We start from the raw sequence: 22559 nt of genomic DNA, 5'->3' as shown, positions 1-22559 counted from the left end.
GAAACTCATTCATTTACATCAGACATAAAAAGACTACTCTTCTCTTTAGAAGAGGAGCCAATGGCTAACATGGTTGATTTCACTGCAAGACTACTTTATTCAGATAGGGGTTAGTTTTGTTTGTTTTTTGTTTGTGAATAATCTAGTCTTGCAATTAAATCAATTTGAGCAGACTCCTGCCGCACTGAGATGCATGGAGCATTAATGGATATTGATAGAGGATTAGGGTCTACAGAAACTACAGAAGAATAAACTTGTGTCATGGAGAATTTCCTAAAAGTTAAATAAATCAATTACGCACAGCTTTAAAGAGCATTAGTTTATTATCTATTCTCCATGTGTTACCTCAGAAACAGTCTAATTATATACAAAAATTTGGAATGTTGAATAAATGCCGATCGATAAAAACATTTCATAGCTGTTGACAAGGGAAAATTTCTAAACAAACAAACAAAAATCCCCAAATGATAAAGGTTTGATTCTGTGTTGCTTATTGCTATGTTTGTGTTCATAGAATGCTTTCAAGTATATACACATTTTTTAAACTCCAGTCCAAAAATGTAACTCAAAAATATTTACATAATAAATATGTGGGAGACTTCATCTTTTCATTACATCAGTTGAACTGATTCTTTAATGAACTATTCAGAATAGAAAGAATTAACAGTTTGCATCAACTCACTGCCATGCTGAGTGACTGCTGCTGTTGTTGGATTTTTTTTTTCCTATTCAAAATGTAGTTTAAGATGCATTCAAAATGAAAAGTGCTGATATTGTCACTTCTGCTGAATCCTGGCTGGACTAGTTCAGGAGACATCTTTCTGCAACGTCATCTAGCTTGACATGTATTACCTTTACGCACAGACACAGAAGGAACAAACACATATCAATCCATTAAAAACTCCAAAGTTTACTGAGTAAAATCAGTATAATTCATGTTTTATTTCACGGTTAATTTGCTAATTTAACAAAGACAAGCTTTGGCCAACTGTTTCCACAAGAAGTACTAAACTTCTTGCTATAAATCCCCATTACTACAGTTCTACCATAGCGAAACACTTCCTGGTAGAATTGTCATGTGATACGTAAATCTGAAAATTAAGTGACATAATATAGTTTAAAACTCTGTTAACATTAAAGCAAAATACAACACGGTACAATTCTTCAGTGATATACTCAAATGTACTGTAAAACGTATACAAAGTCACAATGTACACAAGATCAGTAAAGAATCAGTTCTGCTTTTTGTACTTTCCCTTCCTAAAGATACAGGTTATGTAGAAGACCAAGTTAATTTAGGACTTGTCTGTATGCATTCCCTTTAAAAGGCAGTGTGTGATAAAAATAACATGATTCAAAGTAATGAACATGTGATGTGAACATTTTCCTTTTTCAATAAAAAAATAAACAACAACAAAACACATCTCAGAAAGGGAACGCTGAAGCCTGCCATTATATAGCTATGTTTCTCATTCTTTTCTTTAAAGATTAACAGCACACAGAAAATAAGTGAATTTTTATCAAAATACAGCACATTTCTGCTAATATATCAAAAAAATTATTTTCTATGTAAATATTACTGAAAATCAACTAAAAAGAATTAAAATATACAAAGAGTTGTTAAAGGGTTTCAATTAAAATTATTAGAACTATACACAGTACAATAAGCAATAGTTAACATCTTTGAAAGAAGTGCAATAATATTTGAGTTCACTTATTTAAGAAGTACTGCCTATTTCTGCTAGCTAATTATTTCCTCTCTTTCAGCTCTTTTCCCCAAAACTAAAGGAGGCAGGTGTTTTTGCTAGCTTTATTAAAAGAATTTACTTTTGTACACATGGGTGGAAAGAAGTAACTTATATCTGTTTCAAACTACCAACTTATATGCAAATAGAAATGAACTGCAATAATTGAATATTGCTCCAATGACAGGCTAATCTTTAGCCCTGATTAAAAACAGTTACTGGTCTTCTATGGCACTTTTCCCTGGTCCATAACAACCGTGTATTAATTATCACTGCAGATTATGCAGTCTTAATTCAATTACAAAGGAGAAAGAAAAATAAAGTTAATGTTTCTGGTAAACAAAATTAATACAAGCATAATTGAATATTTTATACAGTAATAAGGAACAAAGGCAGCCTGTGGTAAATCACTATTACATTAATATAGTTAGAAACCCTTTAATGACTCTGAAGTGTCTAGTTCACATTTAATGTTACCTGTAGGAACAGCCCTTTAAGAAACATCATTACGAACTGGTGGGTTGTAAGTACACCCTCCCTTGGCTCTCATCTCACCACAGCAATTCTCCATCACTGTTCAAAGTTTCACAAACTTGCTTTGGTTACCTAGCGCCATGTGTATGGTTTCCTTTTTGATTAACAAGGCAATGGAAAGGCCAAACTAAATCAAGATGACTTTCATAACCCTTCCTGCATCATTCACTTTGTGTGTGTTCAAATGTATATTACAGGCAACAACCTTAAAAACTGGCCATTTCGGTTTCATTTTAAAAATCTGTAAGGTTAAAATGGAGTACTTTTTATAAAGATAAAAGTATCACCATTTGCACAAAACTGGGGATTTCAACAGCACAGAAAAACCTCTGGGCACATTTCCACAGCACAGTTGAAAAAAAATGTGTATTCAAGAAAACCCAACTAAACATGAATCACACGTGGCAAATGAATATTCAATGACTACATAAGGAACAAATCCTGTAGAATACCACAAATTTGTAATTACAGTCTTCCTAAAAAACACCATAATCTTATATTGCATTTTCTATTGGTAGACGTACATTCCAGAACTAAACACTTTTACTTCTTTCTTGATTCCAGATTTAGATAGCAGATAGTAGTTTTACCTGACCTTTATTCTGTCCAAACAGCACCACCTTCCATCTACCCATTCATCTATACAATGTGCACATATCAAAGCCAACATTTCATATCCCCTGTTCATATCTACAGAAGTGGTTTCAGCAAAACACATTAATATCTGGTGAATAAAAATAAAGGCAATAAACAGCTACAGGACAGACAGCCCTGCCATCTGTCCATTGGCTACAACCTAGGCTTCTCAAAGCCTTGCACAAAGTTTAGTAATGTGTATGAATTATCCAAAAATAAACCTACCATCTGTACAAAACAACAACACAGGTTTGTTCTTGGAGGAGTGATCCTTAGATTGCTATAATGCTTAAAAACAAGTTTTTTCAGCATACGCATTTCCAAAATGATTTCCTGTATGTTCTATACAGTGGTTTATTCCCCTTTGACCACAAGTTCAGTATTTCATTTCCTGTACAAGTTTTGATCATAATTCTTTTCAAGTTCCTTTCACATATAAAAATAGGCAAAATATTCAGTTTCCGTAAGTCCTTCAATGAATCCTGCTGGCTTTTTCCCCACTATCCACAGTATTTATGAAGAAACTTCTCGCACAATGATGAGTTCCACCGCATTCTGAAAAGTCTTTAGCAAAGATACTGCTTGTCCATGATCAATATTTATGAAGCTGTATCCATTAGCCTAAAAAGAAATATTTAGAATTAAGAATGGCAATCTCATATTTCATGTTAGTTTACTTAAGCTTGAACTAAGTTTTAAATAAAAAAAAGAAATCTTATATGAATACATACAATAAAACACTGCTGATTCTCAGATTACATTGCTGATGCCAGTAGAACATTTAGGTGTAAACTACAAGGACTTAAACACTTGTGTTAGCCTTGGAAGAATTTTGCCCCAAAGATACTGAATATATTTGCACATAACCAAAAGAAAAAAAAAATAATAATAATAAAATAACTTAAAACCATTAGCAGCAGGCATCTGTCTAATTCTTCAGTCTGGATATAGCTGTGCTAAAAAAAGCAAATGAAGAGTGGATGGTACATCTCAGTTTAAACACTAGAAATGGCATTTGTGATAAATAAAGAAGTACTGAAGCCTTTAACAAAAGCATTAACGGCATTTTAGGCCCTTTTAGGATTTTATTCCCCTTGCTTGCAGTTCAGACTGGATGCAGCGGACTTTTTTTTCCTGTTCTGAGCAGAGTCCAGCAGTCAGTCAAGTTGCTCTGTGAAGTTATACAGTCTCTACCCGTGGATGTTTTTCAGGACCTGACTGGATAAATCCCCACATAACACATTCCAATCTCTGAGCTGACTGTTTTCAACAGGATGTTGTGCTTGAGACCTCCTGAGATCACCCCCAGCTGCAATTTTCCTATGACTAAGTACCTTTGTCATTCCTAAGACAGGCTTGGCTTGGCAAACACAGGCAGGCCTAAGCAGCCCACAGAAAAGAGGGAAAACATGGCTATGGTTCAACTTCTCAGGGTGTACTGCTGCAAATTCATATTCAGTCTGTGAAGTAAAATCTTGCCGAATGACAGTTCAACTTGTCCAGTTTTAACTACTGCTGCTGCCAGCTGTGCATCCCACCTTTCTCCCAGAGGTGCTGCCCCTTACACGGTGACAGAGAGGCCAGCCATGGTGTCACCAGAGAGATGACAGAGGTGCCAGCTAAGGCCAATCATGAGCCTTAGCTACTCATTTTGGAGCTGTGCAAGCTCATCCCATTATCTAACACCTTCTGTTGCTACCAGCTGGACTCTTTGTTATAAAGGCAGTAATTTTTAAATCTGTCTAGAGCTGAAAAGGAAGTTTAGCGTATAGACAGTTCAGAGAGCAGTAAGAGCAATAACCATTCCAAGCCATCATCTGTACAGGATGTCCTAACCTAGTATGCAACACTATCTTAAGACTTGCACACAGTTATCTAGACACTGGTCATTTAGAATATCTCTATAAACACTCTCAAACTTGTAGTGTGTGCAGCAGTAAAACTATTTTTGTTTTTAATCAGAAGACTAGCACAGCTGAAGTGTCCTGTTACCCTGTTTCGTTACAACAGTAAGGCTTATATAATCCCATTATCTACTTCCTTGACCCTTCCACAAATAACCTGCAAGGTCATTAGACAATTTCATACAAATCTGATACAGAAGTGGTCAGAAAGGTACTAAATTCCTATTGAAAAAGCTACACAGCTGCAGTCCAGAAGCCACGGCTCTTGAAAGAAGCTATTCAGGGCTCTCTTGTGGCAGATGGGGCAGTTTCAGGTATGTGCTGTGAGCAGTCAGGTATCAATCATCAAGGAAGCGGCTTCTGCCAGTGCTTGCACTTGTCCAACCCCCGTCAGCTCGGGGAGAGGAAGCAAAGGCTGGCAGGAACTGCAGACTGGGGGCAGCAGGGGCAGGATGCAACAGATGTATGCAGCTGGGGAAAGGAGGGCATAAGGAGCTACTGCTAGTGTTCAGACAACTTATTATTCAGAATATCGCAAATGAATGACTACAAATCAAATACCTGAATGATGCTAAAGCCAAATGAACTCACTCACATTCCATATTGAATAACCTATTATTACAGTCCATGAGGACAATTATCAAAAAAAAAAGTTCAGAATTTGAAAAATAATCCAACTGATTAATGCTTCAGCCTGTACCACTTATCGTAATGTGAGGTGGGAGAAAAAAGGATCATTACAGAATACTGATATGCTTCTGGAAAGATACTGTCAATCTACACAAAAATTAACCATTCTACTCTTAGAAAAGAAGCAAATTAAAAATCAACTGATATTATACAGTACCTGAATTATTTTATCCCCAGGCTGCAGCAACATAGATGCTGGTCCTTCTGGTTGTACTCTGGTTACAAAGATACCCTTGAAAAACAGAGGCGTAAAACATTTTTGAAAATTTATTTCATAAAGTACAGTGTACAGGTGTAATTCAAAACATCATTTCAATTTTCCATCCTAAATAGAAGAGAATGCAATACTATTTTATAGGCTGCTGTCCTGGGTTTAACATCAGAAAAGGAAAACTGCCTTTAAAGGAGTACTGAAGGGCAAATTCTGATCTGCCTGATGTGTAAGTCAAGCCTTTGTTTAATTTGGCAGATGTGCATGTCAAGACAAATTATCAACCACTGGAAATAATGCTGTAGGCTAAATCATATTCTCTTTTCAGAGACTTCCTAAGTGTAAACTCCGTGATTCATTAGCTCAAATCTGTGGACTGATATCTGGAACACTGTAAGAAACATTCAGTCAGAACAATCCATGTTGCCATGTGGCTACACAGTGGTCACCCACTATCTTTATTTCTCATAAATAACTTTTTCTCACTTTTCTCCCACCAAGTCCTGGAGTGATTTGTATTTGGAGGAGATAGATATATATATATAGATAGATAGATAGATATATAGATAGATATAGATATATATGGAGGATATACATCAATATATATATTTTAATTTCCTTTGGTAAACATTGGAAACATTTGCTAATCAGAATGATTTTAAGATACATAACTATAAAATACTCACATCATCTTCAGGTCTGAATGGATTCCCTCTACCACCAACTCCTCCTGATATACTAAATCCAAGTTCAGGATCCTTGTCAATCCTCACTCGAATCTAAGTAGTTACAAGCAAAGTTAGAAGAAGGAGCTGAAAATTTCCATTCAATTCTACTGTCATTAATTTATTACTATGGAATTTAGATGAACAAAAGCTTTTAAAAAGAAAAAAACTCAAAAGCATTTATCACAATTTGTGATACAGTATTGTATCTCATAATATTAATTCAAATCAAGATTTCAACACAATGGCATGTTATATCATTGTAGAAGTTTTACCCTAATACCACTGCTATTATAACCATAGTAATCTATGTAGATTTCAAATTCAGAGATATTTAGATATTATGTAAATGAATTTAATGACCCAAGCAAATGCACACATTCATATGGAATAATTTGCTCTTCCTATTTCTTTGCTACTTCTAGCTGAATTTTAAATTAAACCTATCTCCTACTTTCATTCTCAGTTCTACATAACCAACAATGTCTATCCTTTCTCTTGCCAGAAGAGTTGATTAGAAAACATAATTTTACACAAAAAGTGGACAAACTCATTCTAGCAAAGAAAGACAGAAAGAAAAGCTCTCAGTATTTTCTCAAATAACAGAAGACTACAAAGGAAACATCTTATGTCCAAGAGCAGAAAGAAGGTTGCCCACAACGCAAGAAATATTGGTTCAAACAAATAATTGGTTATGAGATTTTAACAAATGGTTATGAGAATTTCTTACACATTCTTACCCTTTCTTATGTCTAACATAAATAAAACTAATTATTAAACTAATTATTATATTATTATCAAGCATGCATCAGATGGTCACACTTTTTTTTTTTTTAATCCTGACTTTTACTTACAGTTGCATACTTTTACATTTGCAGATTTTTGAACCATTACAGAGAGCAGTGAATAGCTACAACCTACTAGTTGTACTGGTACTTTGAGATTTTCAGTTACTCATAAATAATGAGTTGGTGATCAATAAATGTAGTCAAGAAGTAAATTTCTATCTCAGTAACAAGATGCAAGTGTAAGTTGCTGGTCCATTCTGTTAAAAATCTACCACCTTTTTCTTTATACTAGACAGATGTCATGCATCCAAATTAGATTTCGCTCTTACCTCTTGCTTTACCAATTCATGGCTTTGTCTGGGAGAACACTGGGACTGGGCATAGGGAGGTTGGTGGGCAACTTTCAACATCAAGTAATCAATTAACTGTTCTCTAGATGGATGTCTTGCAACTGATGACTGAGGAGGGAGATGATGGACTTGGCTGTAGTTTGCCTGAGGTCTTTGAGGCTGGCACATTTGTCCATTTGTCAAAGGTATCTGAATAAAACATGAACACTCTTAATGTCATACATTCTGTAAGTAACAATCCTCAATTCTTCCTTAATTATATCAATATTTCTCAAGTCTGCTTTTAATTTTAGTAACATTACTAAAACTACTGAATCATGTACAACTGCACTCAGTTTTCTTGAGTCATCTGCTCTGACACCATGAGAATAAGTTTTAAAAACAAAAACTTAGTATCTGTGGTAATCTACTAAAGCAGACTAGATAAACACTTTTTTCACTGAGTTACCTAGACTATTCTTTTCTGGCAGTATAATTGACAGTATTGTCACTTGGTTGATCTTCTTGTAGATTGCACTTTTATTGCGTAAAATTTCCACAACAATTCCCAGTAGATACACAAAATAATAATAAAAAAAACCACACAACTACCATATGGAAGTTACCTGCTCTCTGAGCATCTTTTGGTGACCACTTCACTCAAAAACCTTCCAAACAAATTCACATATAAGCTCAAGATTTTAACATCAAAGCTGCAATGATGGTATTTCCAATACATGTTATTCTTTTCTTAAACCATCTGTTACTGATTTGATAGGTATAATCATGGCTGTAACGTACTCAACTGTAAAAACATGCGGTTCATTCAAACCATTTCACTAAGGATGATGTTGGTCACATTTCTTACTGAAGCTCCGGAGCTACAGGGGGCTCTGCAGCTCCATGTTGAGATGGGAAGCCTTTTCTTTCTTCCCACTCTTACGAAGCCTAGTCAGTCATCCTTCTGTAGGATTCCCACACTCCAGAAATGCCACAGTCTCGAGTTACATATTTTTCTGCCTACGACAGTTATCCCACTAGTTAGAGGACACAAGGATACTAAGATACTCTGTTTCTCAGAATTATAACTGAAGCATGCAAATTTCAACCTTTAACCATACTAGGTGAATGGACAGAGAACCTATTCTGTTAAGAAGAGTTTCTTTGTCAAAGTGATTCTGAGAAATGGGTATGCATGTGTGTGCATATCTTAGGTTATCTACAGGTCAGACATATTCAATTTACAAGATTTTCTACTGTCTTTCCTGAAAATCTAAAGCATGATGGGAAAACTATTTTTGTTGCATTAGCAGAGGTAGAGACTTTACAGATGCAACATATATCAATAATGACTCTAATTCCCAATATCTAATGTCTACAGAAATGCAACCGAGAACACAGATTATAAAAAGTCCATTGCTGCTTCACAAGTTACACATACCAACTTAGTTTCACTGCACTAAATCCTGCCCATATAGATGGTCTTTTGACATGAATACAAAATGCCTTCTATGAATTCTTGTTTACCACTGCAATTTCATGACAACAGATTTCAAGCTTGTTCTTTAAATGGTTTAATCAGCTTCAATCTGCTTCCCTGAAATCATGTGCCATATTCAAATTTCCACTTGCAATTACTTCTTTTTCTGCACATTTTTTCTTTCTATGCCCTCAATGAAAGAAAATAAAAACTAACTCCCTTCATATAGTTAAAACCTTTGTTTTCCAAAACCAGGATGCTATTTTTCTTATTCTACTCAATACCTGGGTTTTATCCTGTTTTATGTTTTAAAGAAGCCCCAGTTACAACTGCTATCTCAGCATATGTTTATACAAACAATAATAAATATATGCTATCCATGATATCATGTAGATAATTACCTGCACAGCTACTTTCTTCAGGCTGTCTGGAGGAACATCTTTGAGACTAAGTGTGGCAGACGAATAATTCTGCTTTCCTGAAATGAACACCTCATCTTGACATTGGTCTCCTGGAGTTGAAGCCTGCGGATACTTTAAACAGAATGCAACAGTGTGAATGTCTTCATATTATTCAAACAAATAAAAAGTTCTCATAAGATGCCAAAACCAAAACATTTTAAGGGTTTTATTATTCTTAATCTTTAAAAAAAAAATAGCATGTTCTTTGTGTTTATGTACAAAATATAAATCTTACTAGGTAAAATACCATACCCAGAAGATATTGCTGGATATTTACAAAAAACAGCAACTGCAGGGGTGTCTGATCACCAGCACATTAAGAAAAGTCAACAAATAGTGAAGATGGCTTATTCAAGGACTTACATAGTTAAAAGTTTTCTGGTGACTTTATTCAGCTCACTATTGGTACCATAGCATCATTCAAGATGCTCAGAGTTAAGGATCATTCAAGACGCTCAGAGTTAAGGAGTTGTTTCCTCTCATTTTCTTACAAACCAAAGTACTCATTTTCTTGAATGTCTAAAGTATCTTGCAATACAGTTTATATAATTTGTTTGGTTTAAAAAAAAAAAAAAAAAAAAAAAGGCAGCATAACAACATTTTGTTCAATCACTTTCAACATAGGTCAAAGTCAGAGTGGTAATCTCTGGTTCACAACATGTACAGCAAAACCAGACATTTTTATATTCAATAATAAACAAAAAATAACTAGGAAACTCAACCTCACAACATTAATCTGAAAAACCTTACAATAAGGTTAAGGCATATGAAGTAAAAACAAAGTATTTTAACACCTATTAAAAATCCAGCACAAATCGTATTTTTCGTTGAAAGCACTGTTCATCACTAGAAGGATAACTATCAATTTAAAGGGCACCTCTCACATTTTATTCTTTCCCCCTCTATAAATTGCAATAGCCTCCTGTAGGTACTCACTCGAACAACGTGCACACCAGAACCTCTTCCGTCTGCAACACTCAAGGCAACACTACCCTGGCTGCCATGCAGATCCCTAGAGCTGCCATAGTGAAAGCTGCTAACTGCAGCATAATTGGAATTAAAGGACCTAGACAGCATGCTCTGAATAAAGAGGGGACAGATTTAACACAGAGATTAGTGCAGCATGCATAAACCACAAGACATGTTATACATAGACTAATACAGACATATTCCATTGTCATGCAAGATAAAAACCATGCAAGAACAGGACCACTGTGATGTATAAAACACAACTCAGTGAGTCCTACTTAACCTTTATTTACTGTAAATCAGCATGCAATCAACAGTTTACATGCAGAGTTACATGTAAATAAAGTCATTCAAATGTTCGTGTGTCTGGAAAAAAACATTGGTGCACAGCTTGTCAAAATTCCTAAGGTTTCAATCAATTTGCAACATTATCAAGTACACTGTGGGAAGAATAGCTGACAATCAAAGTATACACCTGTGGAAAACCATTTAATTACCAGTTGTTACTATTTTGTCTCATGTTTTCCCCATTACTGGTACAGTACAAATAATAACTTACATACACACAGAGACCTGACAGTTTGTTGAGCATTTTTGCTCAATATAATGTCAATGTCTACAATGCATTCTAATAACACTTCATTCAAGAATATGAACAAAATATTTAAAGATATTCTAACTCTCATTTAAAGAAAAAAGAGGCCTGCAAGAAACGTTGTGAGCATACCCCTGTGCCACTGTGGGCGACAAGCATGCCACAAGTTCCAAGAGCAGAAGTGATAGTGGCTTGGTCTTGAGCTGCATTATGTTGCAAACCTGACCTCCACAGTACTGGCAAGAGTAATAGAGAGAAAGCAGTGGGCATTACTGTCTTGCTACCATGGACTTTTGTAGTTGCAAGAACGTAATAAAATAAAAAGATAGCACAGAAGAAAAGTAAAATCACCCATGCCCCACCTTTCAAATGAAGTAATATTAAAACAGCGACATTAACTCACAAAAGAAATGACAATAATACAAGATACACCATAAAAAATCAAAACCGAGCAAATTCAAAGTTATTTGTTTTTATAAAGTTTCTGATTTTTCAATTAAAAAAAATAAAAAAATATCAATTAAAAAAAAGTATATAACTAGAAGACTGCAATCATTCTTACAAGAAATAATAGCTTTAGGGGTTTGTCTGTTGACTATGCATATAAACCTGATTTTGAGAAGTCTGTAGTCTTGAGGCAGACATTTGCTTTCATACTACTTTATCTTGTGAAACTAAAACAAGTTAATAATCAAAGTCTCGTGCCTCTGCATATTCATACTCCTCAGATGTTCTGGTAGCATAGTCATTGGAATCCCCCTTGGAAAACAGTATTTACTGGCAGTATATGATATTTCTTGGTCAAGGCTCTTGAAAAAACCTCTCACACAATAACGTAGTGAGCTTTCTTTATTCTCTTCTATACTTCCACTATTCTATAACCAATGGATGTTTCAAGCTTTCAGACAAAATTCCAGAATTTCTCCCCTCTTAGGAGGAGAAAACTGTTTGGCCTTAAAGTCTCTCTTTACCAAACATCAAATGTGAACTTACTGCTCCTCTGAAATTCAGTCCAAACACTCAGTAATGTGGATGCCAGTTTTCTTCAACTCCCTAGTGCCTCCAAGGATCTCCCTACATTTGTCTACACACCCCACAGTTTTACACCTGACACCTTCTTTGTAAATTCCTTATGGCTTGTTTGCACAATACATATACCTTTGCAACTGTTCCAAGCTCTATAATACTATATACTACAAAAAGTATATCCTCAATCTCCCATTTGAATGTATGGATTATTATTTCATAATAATCCATACATTTTTGGTATCAAACAGGAATTAATAATATTCATATATTTTCAGGGAACAAGACTCTTCACTCTGCTTATCTTGGAATAGCCTTAACTGTGACTTTAAATATAAGCCTCAATTTTAGCTTTTTTTTCCCCCCCCCCCCCCCCTTTTTTAACAGAACTTAGAATCAATTGCCAGCTGAAGGTTCAAAACCCTTCACTTGTCATTCCCTCCTCAGCTATCTAAATTCCTATAGTTAAATGTAATTGGACAAAGTTTGCTCAACATATTCAGGAACACTTGAAATTAATGCTTGAAGCCTTGCCAAATAAGGGCATGTGAGGAAAACAGTGTGGTTTGGAATCTTATAGAATTCTAATAAGGTACCAGCTTATCCTAAAAAGAGGAACCTAAACATTACAAAACTATCCTGCTTCAGTCATGAGAGAGCAGAAGAAAAAGGGCACAAATCGAGGTTTCTGAAGATCCAAAAAATGTATCATTAATAATATACCTGTAAAAGAGTTTGGTAAGGGGTATTACATGCAGTTTAAATGGTACTGGTCAAACATTTACAGGGTCAAGCCTTGTTTATTTTCAAAATGGTCATTAATTTTCTTATTTTGAAAGTGTTATTTATTGATTACTAAACTCCATAAAACATAATTCTAAGCCATTGGTGATTCAGTAGTCTGTTCAAAACAGAGAAACAGAAAAAAATCTGAAATCAAAATTTATAACTAATGGGTTCTGAATGCTACTGAATGGGTAGCATTCCTCTAATTTATCAGTGCCCAAATACTGTTAAAGCTGTGTTCTTATGAACATTTAAGAGCTTAGTTTTATTTGTGCAGGGGCCTACTGAAGTTACTTTCCTTGACATATAAAAGGTATTTGCACGTAACTCCTAAAGATATCTATTTTTGAAATTAAAGGATGAGAAATTCCTCTACCACAAAGTAAAAAATGGGATTCTAGTGTTTTAAATAGACAATATCATAGTTTAAGTTCCTAAATGAAAAGTTTCAACAAGTCTAGAAAATAATTAATTTAACATACATATTTATATATATTTACAGCTTATCATGATAGGTGTGGAGCACCTGTCCCATGAAGACAGACAGACAGACAGGGATGTTCTGCCTGGAGAAGAAAAGGCTCCAAGAAGACCTCATTGTGGCCTTTCACTAATTAAAGGGGGCTTATAAAAAAGATGGAAAGGGACTTTTTACTCAGGCAGATAATGAAAGGATGAAGGAGAATAGTTTTAAACTAAAGGTGGGAAGATATTAGAACCGGAGGCATTTACTCAGAGGGTGGTGAGGCCCTGGCACAGGTTGCCCAGAGAAGCTGTGGATGCCCCATCCCTGGAGGTGCTCAAGGCCAGGCTGGATGGGGCTTTGGGCAACCTGCTCTGGTGGGAGGTGTCCCTGCCCATGGCAGGGGGGTTGGAACTGCGTGGTCTTTAATGTCCCTTCCAACCAGAGCCATTCTATGATTCTGTGATTATCATCACAGATTATGTAGATAAATTGGCAATTCATGCTTGAAAAGAAGATATGATGAAAAATGTTACTGTAAAAACTCACCAGTACACTAAATTTAAGAGGTTTGGGGGTGGGGGAAGGTAGGGTGGGACAGGGGCGGAATTTTTTGCATACTTTCCAACAGCTTATATATCCAGCCACTAGAGAGCAGCTTGATATTTAAATAAACCCTTTATCTCCGAATAAAATACGCTTTCAATAAAATAAGCCAATTGTTTCTCCAGAATATATGCAGAACATCAACTTAAAAATGGTCTTATGACCTATATTCTCTTCCATGCAACCACATGGATAATTTTAGCTCCTTGGAATATGGGCCCTTACATCCTGTCAAAGGAATGACAGATGCTGGTTGACTTGGCTGGAATCCACTGTTAATCATTTCTACCGGATTTAAAACAATCTTATATCTCTTCTCATGCAAACTAAACTCTTGATTATTTTTTTCACCTGCACCAGGTGAAAAGGTCTATGAAATACAAAGAAACAGTTTCTCTAATTTTGCCCAACAAGACATTTATTTCAGCAGGTTAATCCTCTGCTACCTCCCTCCAGTTACTAAATTTTATAGAAACCAAAGAAAACGTTATTTCAGGAGCCTCATTTCTCCCCTCCCCCCCCCTTCAACCCAAATAATAGTAATAAAAGAACACCATCACCGCAACAACAACAACAAAAAACTCAAGAAGTCAAAACCACCACACGTATCATTTCCCAAGAACTACATGATAGAAATTAAAAGTGTGACTAATTCAGTAATAGACTTGGAAGAGTCATAGCAAAGGTAAGACTGTTAATCTATAACCCATACTGTTGTATATTTACAACAGGCAAGAACATATGAATTAAATATTCATCATAAAGCTTCATTTTGCATACCTGTTTTTGTCAGTGCTATGTCTTACACTTAAAAAAAGAAATGTCATTATAAATCCATGAAAGTTTTGTCAAAGCAGTTTCCAATAAATGCTGGTTCCTTAAACAAGTTCTGTTAAGTAAATACTGATTTATTTATTTATTTACTTCAAAACACTTCAGCAGTCTGGTTTATAGAATAAGAACCCCCATTAAAAAGTTACTTTTTAAGAAGAAACAAATATCTGAAACCATCATTTTAGAAGAAAGAAACATATAGTAAATTCTTAGAATTTCCCCATTATCATATTTGCCAGCTGCCATACAGGATCATATCTGCATTTTTCATAATTTAATAGTTAATCATATCCCAAAGAATATGAAGTAGAGAATTACACATTCACTTTTAAATTCATAAAAAAAACTTAGACTGCTAAGTAAGAGCTACTTTAAAATGCTTCAAGGCCAGGACAAAAGAAATATGCACACAAAAAACAGACTGCTAAGATATGTTAGATAAGATGCATAGCCAAGAACCCAATAGCAGCTATTCCATATCCCCCTAGCAGGAAACAAAAATTAAGGTTAACATAAAAAGCATGAAAGAAAGTATGGACAGATATAAAGGGAAAGTCAGTGAACCAATTTCCTTTCAGTCAGGGTGACTACATTGCTACAGTACCTGAAAGGATTTCAGCCATGCATTAAACGTCATTCCTAACATGTCAAATATAGACAATACAAGAAAGAGCTAAAACCAAATTGTGTCAGCGGTGCACCGAAGCTCTGTTTCTTGCACTCAAACATTGCTCAAATTTTTCCTTTTCCATTGTTTCATGTAAGACTTGATATATACAGCCAGGAGAACGGAAGATGAGAGAATGCACCTTTAATTAGGATTGAAACATGGTGATGTTTGTGACAGCCTTGTGGGACATAGCGTCCACCATGCTACAGCACAATACTATGAAAGCCTTAAAATATTTTGTGTTCTATGTGATTCAAACTAGACCACAAGAACAGGTGTAGCAGTTGTGTAGACCTCTTTGAAAACAAGAACAAAAGCCCCTTTCAATCACTAGGATTTCTGCAACTTCAGCAAAACCAAACCCAATCCTCCAAATACCTTGATTTCCAGAGGAAAAAAAAACATAGTTAAAATTATTTTTTTCATCCACCTCTAAATAAATTTATCTATCAACAATATTGAAATGCTTGGCATGATAATCACAAACATATGAACTAAGTTCTTTCAAAAGAAATTAAAAAATCCATCTAACTGTCTAATCAAAATGTATTTTGGCTGCTTTACTCACTTCCCCTCCAAGGAAACAGGATCAGGCTAATGGTATCCTGCCCAATGTTTAGTGATTTTATAGTTGGTTTAGCTGGACAGCATAGCAGAATACACTCTTCCAGTCTCTACCTGAATTCTTTGAAGATACATAATCGTTTAGCTCTACATACCAGCTCAAATTTTTGATAGCATTTAAAGTACATGAAGAATCCTGTTCATCATGTCTAGTTATATCAAAACCTCCTGTGATTTCCTGAAATGAACAAGATTTTTAAGTGTTCTCATCTCTCAGCAATAAATATTCATTCAACAATCTGTCAAATATCCAGCTTCAAAAGACAACTGGCTTGGAGGCAAATGTATGTTAATTATGGATTTTGAATTCCTCAGCAACTGAAGCTGCAGGCCTATACTTTTAAATAGATTTTACTGATTTTCTTCTCCTTGTTTTTGAAGTGAAGAAAAAGGGGGCAAAGGCAGAAGAGAAAGATCAAGAAGGGTAAATGAATATTTTAGTATAATATGAATATAATGCTAATAACTACAATAAAAATTACCTGGCCTAAAAGAGCTGGCCTTGTACTTCAGAAGGTCAAGAGGACATTTAATGTATTCTAAAGTAACTGGACTAAGCTGGCAAGTATGATGTAAAATCTTTTCTTCAGGGGAAAGTTCATTTACGGACTACCATTTGTTTCTCAGATATTCAGCACAAACACCCTTTTTTAGTAGAAGTACAGAAGTATATTTTCACTGGCAATTAAAAGCAGTTCAAAACATATTGTTTAACTTATTCCATACCTAGATGACAGAAAGGTAGAAAATTAAAAAAGTTATTTTACCTTTTCTAGCTTTTTAGCCTCAATATGTCGCAGCACCTGTTCCCTCCAGTCATGAGGGACTTTACTTTTTCCTGTAGGGTCTAATAAAGAGTGTTCCGAGTTAACCCTTGAATTTGATCTCTTTGAAGGGCTAGTCCGTGAGTAATTAAAGTCACTAACTGACATAGTTCTTTCTGGTATTTCATTCACTGATGGCCGAGCACTCTGTGGTCGGGGTACATTTGGACCATCAATGCTGTATGCCCTGGCAGAAAGAGGTCTCTGTTGCCCTGACATTATTGGTGGAGCTCTTCCCATTGAATGCAAATCTCTGTATGTTAAATAATCCCCTTCAGGAATCTGGGCCCGCCTTGAAGGTCCAGTATCGCCAACATTTATAGAAGCTGTAGAAGAAACACTACTCTGTCTTTGAAGAGTGTGTCTGGTTGCTCCAGGGAGCAGTCTATCATTTGGTGGAACAGCCCACATATCTACATGTCTCCCAGACATCCGTTGATGAGTGTTATATGCAGCACTGGCTCGGACGTTGTTATGATTAGAGAAATTCATGTTGGCAGAATGCTTTACATAGCTAGGGGTTTCTGTGCTGTCAGACCTCAGCAGACGTGAAGGAGGTAAGCTGCTTTGTTCGACTTGGGTGTTTTGTTTCTGGGACCACAAAGTGTCTTTTGCTGTTGCACTGCTGCTGTACTGAATATTATACTGGGGAGTGCAAAACATCTGTGCACCACCTGTCACTGATCCTCTCACTACATTAGCACCTTCAGGATTGTGATTTGAGTCAAACTTGAAGGCAGCTTTTGTAGAAGATACTAAATCAGATGATGACGACGACCCAGGAAAAACTTGCAAAGGCTGATCGTACAGAAGAGTAGCAGATTTACTTCGGACTATGTTTTTCCCATCTGCACTACCAGATGCAGATTTTACCACTGAGTTTGCCTGGGGAGATCCATTGTCATTGACAATATCATAGATTTTAAGACCACCAGGGTCCATACTGGTGATGCTGTGAGACTTAATCACAGGACCACTTCTCTGTGGTGACAAGTCTTCAGTGCTCCGTGAAATAGACAGCTCAGCAGAAGAATCACCATCAGCTCTAGTGCTTCTCATTAGTTCTTCTTTATTGGGAGACTGTACTGCTTCCTCAGGATGTCCATTTACTTTATTTATAGGATATTTATTTCCATTTTCCAACTGCTCACCTTCTTCTCTTACAATATTGTTCAAAAAGCCCTTCACTGATGCTACTTCCTGTGGTTTTAACCTTTCTACAGGAACTGGCACTGCCTCTTCACTAACTAGTTTATTGATATTCATGTTTATTTGGTCTAACTTGTGAGACTCTTCTGTAGGAGTGCTTAGATCAACACCTTTTCCTATCAGGCCTATTCTTTCTTCAAGGCTTAGTTCATATTCAGACAGATTTGTAACCTTCTCTTGCACATTTGTTTTTTCTTCTGCTGTAATGCTCAATTCACCTCCATTTTGCAAAAGATTATTCAAATTTTCATCTTCTCGCCTGTAAGAAAAGACAGCTCTTAGAAGAAATACACAAAGGACCAATATATTCCTTCAAGAAATTTTAGAAAAATTAATCATAATGTACATCACAGTCATGCTGTGTACACAATAGAGGACAAAGAACAACATACAAACAAATTTATTATTTGCTACTTTACCATTATGAAAATACATTACACAGAGGGCTTACTTCAGCAACTTGGCTTTCTGTCATCCATTACATGATCATGTTACGGTTACTTAAAATGAACAGGAATGATTAAAGACAGCTTAAAATGTCAAAAAGTTTGAAGTGAAAATAATTTAATTTTAAAAAAAGTGCTTCCAAGTTCCATCACAATTCTGGACAGAAGTCTCGTTTTCATTGGCACTTTTTTTTCTTTTTAAAGGCACAAATTAATTAAACCCACAAAAAGTAGTAAGCTTCAACTCCTTTCATTAAAATTTTCTAAAAGCTACGTAATAATTATGTTAGTAATCACATGGATCTTCAACATTAGACAAATAAAAACAGAGTTTTTAACATGATATACTCAAAAGTATTTTGCAGGGATAACACAAATCAAGAATTAAATTTTTGTACCTTATAAGAAGAAATGGAACCACAACTTGTATACTAGAATTGGTCTTTGAATTTGTACTTTTTTTTTTTTTAAAAAAAAGCACCACTTCATTAGTCAACATTATTTTAAAACATTACAAATTAGATTATTTAATGAATGATTAATGAATTAAAGGAATGGAAATTGCATATGAAAGATTAAGTAACATTTTGCTATTATACTTGCTCAGATGTATAAAGTATTTTGCAAACCTGATCTTGGATAAAACAGCAGCATGTGTTTCTTTGTCTGGAGAGCAGAGAGAAATATCTTGGCTACTATCGGTATTTAAGGAAACAGAATCTGACATTCGAGAAGGAGAGGAACAGTTGCTGTTATTTTGATTGCTATTATGGGTAGCTTCATCTGATAAGGAATCAGCATCTTTTGAATCATCTGAAACAACAAAAAAAACATTTAGTTATAGATACATACATCTGTTTAATAGCCCTTCAGAGTGTTCATGTTAAGGTGTTTAGAAATTGTATGTTTTTCTTAGTGACACATTACTGGAAACTAATATATAAGCTATCACCTTCACAAACTTTTTTTAATAAATTCACAGAAGACTACCTGCAATAGTTCTTATTTTTCTGAAATATTTAGTTCAATGTAAATAGCCCTCACCTGTTAATGAAATTTAAATTGTTGCTTTATTCCAAGTTTCCCTGGCATAATCTAGTGTTACATTACGTAATATTTCCCAAACTTATCCACCAAATGATGTTTATATTTTTGCAGTGACTCCAAAGTTTTCAGTTGTGTAAGTTTATTAGCAACTATGAAAACAAAGTACACTGCTTGATGTGCAGAACTTTGAAAGCACACAGTTCTTGTTTTTGAACATTGTGTCATTATTAAATAGCTATTTATTACAACCGTCTGGAAAGAACTGGATCACTAGAACCGTATATAGTTTTATGAACGTAAAACATCGGAAAGAAGAATATTCTTCTGAGCAATTGGAACCCAATGCATTCCAATGCTTCGCAGATCACCTAGGAGTGATCAGAGTTATTTGTACCTTTCCATATTTATTCTTGCATAATGTATGCACACTTACATACCACATCCATATAAAAATCATTGATCTGCAAGACTTCAAGCCAGCCATGATTTTGACATGAGCAAACAAGTACACCAATCAATACATTTAAATTTTTGCTTTAAGAGATAGTTATAGACACCAAAAGCATAAATTTTGTGAATCTAATTTCTAGTTCCAGAGATGAGAAAAGTTTTGATTGACTAACTTTAGCCAGGCATAAAAGTCCAACAACGACACTGATAAACATCAGTTTTTTTTTCACCTCCAGGTAATCCTCAGAAGACTCTTCCAGCTACCTCATTGCGCTTTTCCTTCACCCTCAAAATCTTTCCCTCTTACATTAAGTGGCCAGAAGAGCCTTTTTTTCCTGGACTAGGACATCACATGAAGCAAAATACAATCTGCTGTTTAACTTAGTTTTGTTTTCTCTGAATCTTAAGTCATTCCTTACTCTCAAGGAAACGTTTTTCCAGACTGAAATTATCTTCCAGAGAAGTAATATAAAACTTAGCTAACAAAAACAATTATAATTCTTATTTCCTCTCACCCCAGATCAAAGAGTAAAGTGAGTGGAGAAAGTGTTGACACAAGAGAAGTTTATTCTTAAACCTTAGGAAGAGTGCACAACTTCTTTGAGAAATTTAAACAAGCTCACAAAACCCGGGAGAGGGAGGAAATATGGAACATTTCCAAGGTAAATACCATTTTCTGCAATCCTCTTTCAACATATTGAGTGTGTTCAAGCTAACAGTCCCCCAAGCCAGAAAATAGCCCTTTTTCCCTCTGCTTTTAAACTGGTGACAAAAAAAAATCAGGAGGTCAGTACAGCTTTCTCTACTATATACTCAAGTATAAGGTTCTACAGAATTCTTTTCCGTTTTCATTGCTTAACTAGGGAACTGATAATCTTTCTTTTAACACACAAATTAAATCATCTAATTTAACTAGAAAAAGTAGCAATTTTGAGTCAAGGAACTATGAGAACTATTTGCTTTTTAGAGCATCTCACCTTTTTTGCTGTTGCTAAGAGCTACCACTTTTGGTTGATTTATGGAGGTTTCAATCAGTGGTGGTCTCATTTCTGCCATTTTCATCTCTTCATCAGAGGACAGTTCTTCCGACTCCTGTTAAAGGAAAAACAGCTTTCTGTTGTGCATTTAATGTAAGAGCTTAAAGTTAAGTAAATGCTATCTAAACTGTCACATATTGAACAATAAAGGGGAAGATAAGCAACATCACATAGGTATAACATAGCAACTGTGTGGTATATTTTGTAGTGCATGTCAACTGATTTTAATAACTTTTTTTCCACTGAATTTTCCACTAGAGCAGCAATATATACAGACTTGCTTTGTCAGTGATGAACTCTGTGGAAATGCTAATTACACCGGTGGGTAATTTCAGTTGCAAGAGCCTGCTCAGAGCAAGCCGATGAAATATTTTTCCCCCCTCTGGAAGAACCTGTGGTTGAGTTTAAGTCAGAAAAGAAACAGTCATGATGTCATCATTCAATGACATGGTAATAGACATTAACACGAAGTGGCACATACAAACTTTAAATTTCCAGCAACAGATAGGGAAGTATCTATGCTATTGCGTTACAACTTCCATCCCCACCCCCCACCCCCCCCCACCCCACTGCCAGTGGAAATAATAACAAATGATTCCTTTTCTCTATGCAGTTGCTTTCAACATGTTGTAAAGCTGCTAATGCCTAACCCCTCCCCTGCTTCCTGCCCCAGGAACTTCACATTTTTTAAACTTAAGGACATCAATACTTTCAGATTTCCTTAGAAGTTCTCTAGATCTTTAATAACTAATGCTTCTAATTGCTCTCTTTGGACTCTGTAATTGCTTGACACCTTCACTGAATTTCAGTACTCAATACTGCACATGCTATTCTAGCTGAGGTCTTAAATGTACTACAGAATTTACCTGTTCGCTCCTGATAAGACACATCAATTATGTTTGCTTCTACTCTTTTTTCCAGCTGCCTACAATGCTGACTGCCTTTAAGTTACCACTGAACCAGCAAATGCCCCAGACTGATGATCTGGGTATCAGTTCAGCAGAAAATAGCTCAAACTAGATGATCTTAGGAACAGAGAGATACGCTGTGAGGAAAGATTTATTTTAGTTTGCACAGTATAATTTTTTTTTAAAAAAAAGGAAGTATAGCTTGCTTTTTTATCTTGAAATTTACACTGTGTGTGAATTCCAAATGAACAAGAAGTTATTTAACTTCAAGAACAATAGATGCTGAATAGATTTAGGCTAGAAATCACTAGTTCCTAACCATAAGATGGAGCTCAGCGCACTATATGAAAAAGATTAACTGACATGGTTGCCTGCAACAGGAGCCAGGCAACAGATTCAGTATCCTGCTGCCAGGTTTTCAGAAGTATTTTGAAGGGAAAAAAACCTCCCTTCCCTAAAGTGAAAATTTCTTTCTAGTAAGCATAATTCCTCTTACAAATGCTACAAAACATGTCACAGACAGCAAAACAAGTCTGTTAACGTTAATATTTTCTTAAAAGTT

The 22559-nt window shown here is 35.4% G+C and overlaps 1 protein-coding gene across 6 annotated transcripts in view; it reads right to left on the bottom strand.

Moving 5' to 3' along the window:
• Window positions 1-304: 304 nt before the first annotated feature.
• Window positions 305-22559, bottom strand: part of ERBIN (erbb2 interacting protein) — a 122071-nt gene continuing 99816 nt past the window's right edge. For 5 of the 6 annotated variants that reach the window (XM_035309244.1, XM_035309245.1, XM_035309247.1 and 2 more), the window contains 9 exons: window positions 21030-21144; window positions 19185-19368; window positions 16844-18368; window positions 10440-10583; window positions 9444-9575; window positions 7563-7772; window positions 6407-6499; window positions 5667-5741; window positions 305-3536 (listed from right to left, as the gene is read on the bottom strand). In XM_035309244.1, coding sequence (XP_035165135.1) covers window positions 3429-3536; window positions 5667-5741; window positions 6407-6499; window positions 7563-7772; window positions 9444-9575; window positions 10440-10583; window positions 16844-18368; window positions 19185-19368; window positions 21030-21144 — 2586 coding nt within the window. In that variant the 3' untranslated portion in view covers window positions 305-3428. The remainder of the gene's footprint in view (window positions 3537-5666; window positions 5742-6406; window positions 6500-7562; window positions 7773-9443; window positions 9576-10439; window positions 10584-16843; window positions 18369-19184; window positions 19369-21029; window positions 21145-22559) is intronic. The other variant, XM_035309248.1, reaches the window with a different exon arrangement.

Source organism: Oxyura jamaicensis, chromosome Z (assembly GCF_011077185.1).
Source record: "Oxyura jamaicensis isolate SHBP4307 breed ruddy duck chromosome Z, BPBGC_Ojam_1.0, whole genome shotgun sequence".
NCBI classification, from domain to species: Eukaryota; Metazoa; Chordata; class Aves; order Anseriformes; family Anatidae; genus Oxyura; species Oxyura jamaicensis.
This window is presented reverse-complemented; position numbering and strand designations above follow the sequence as displayed.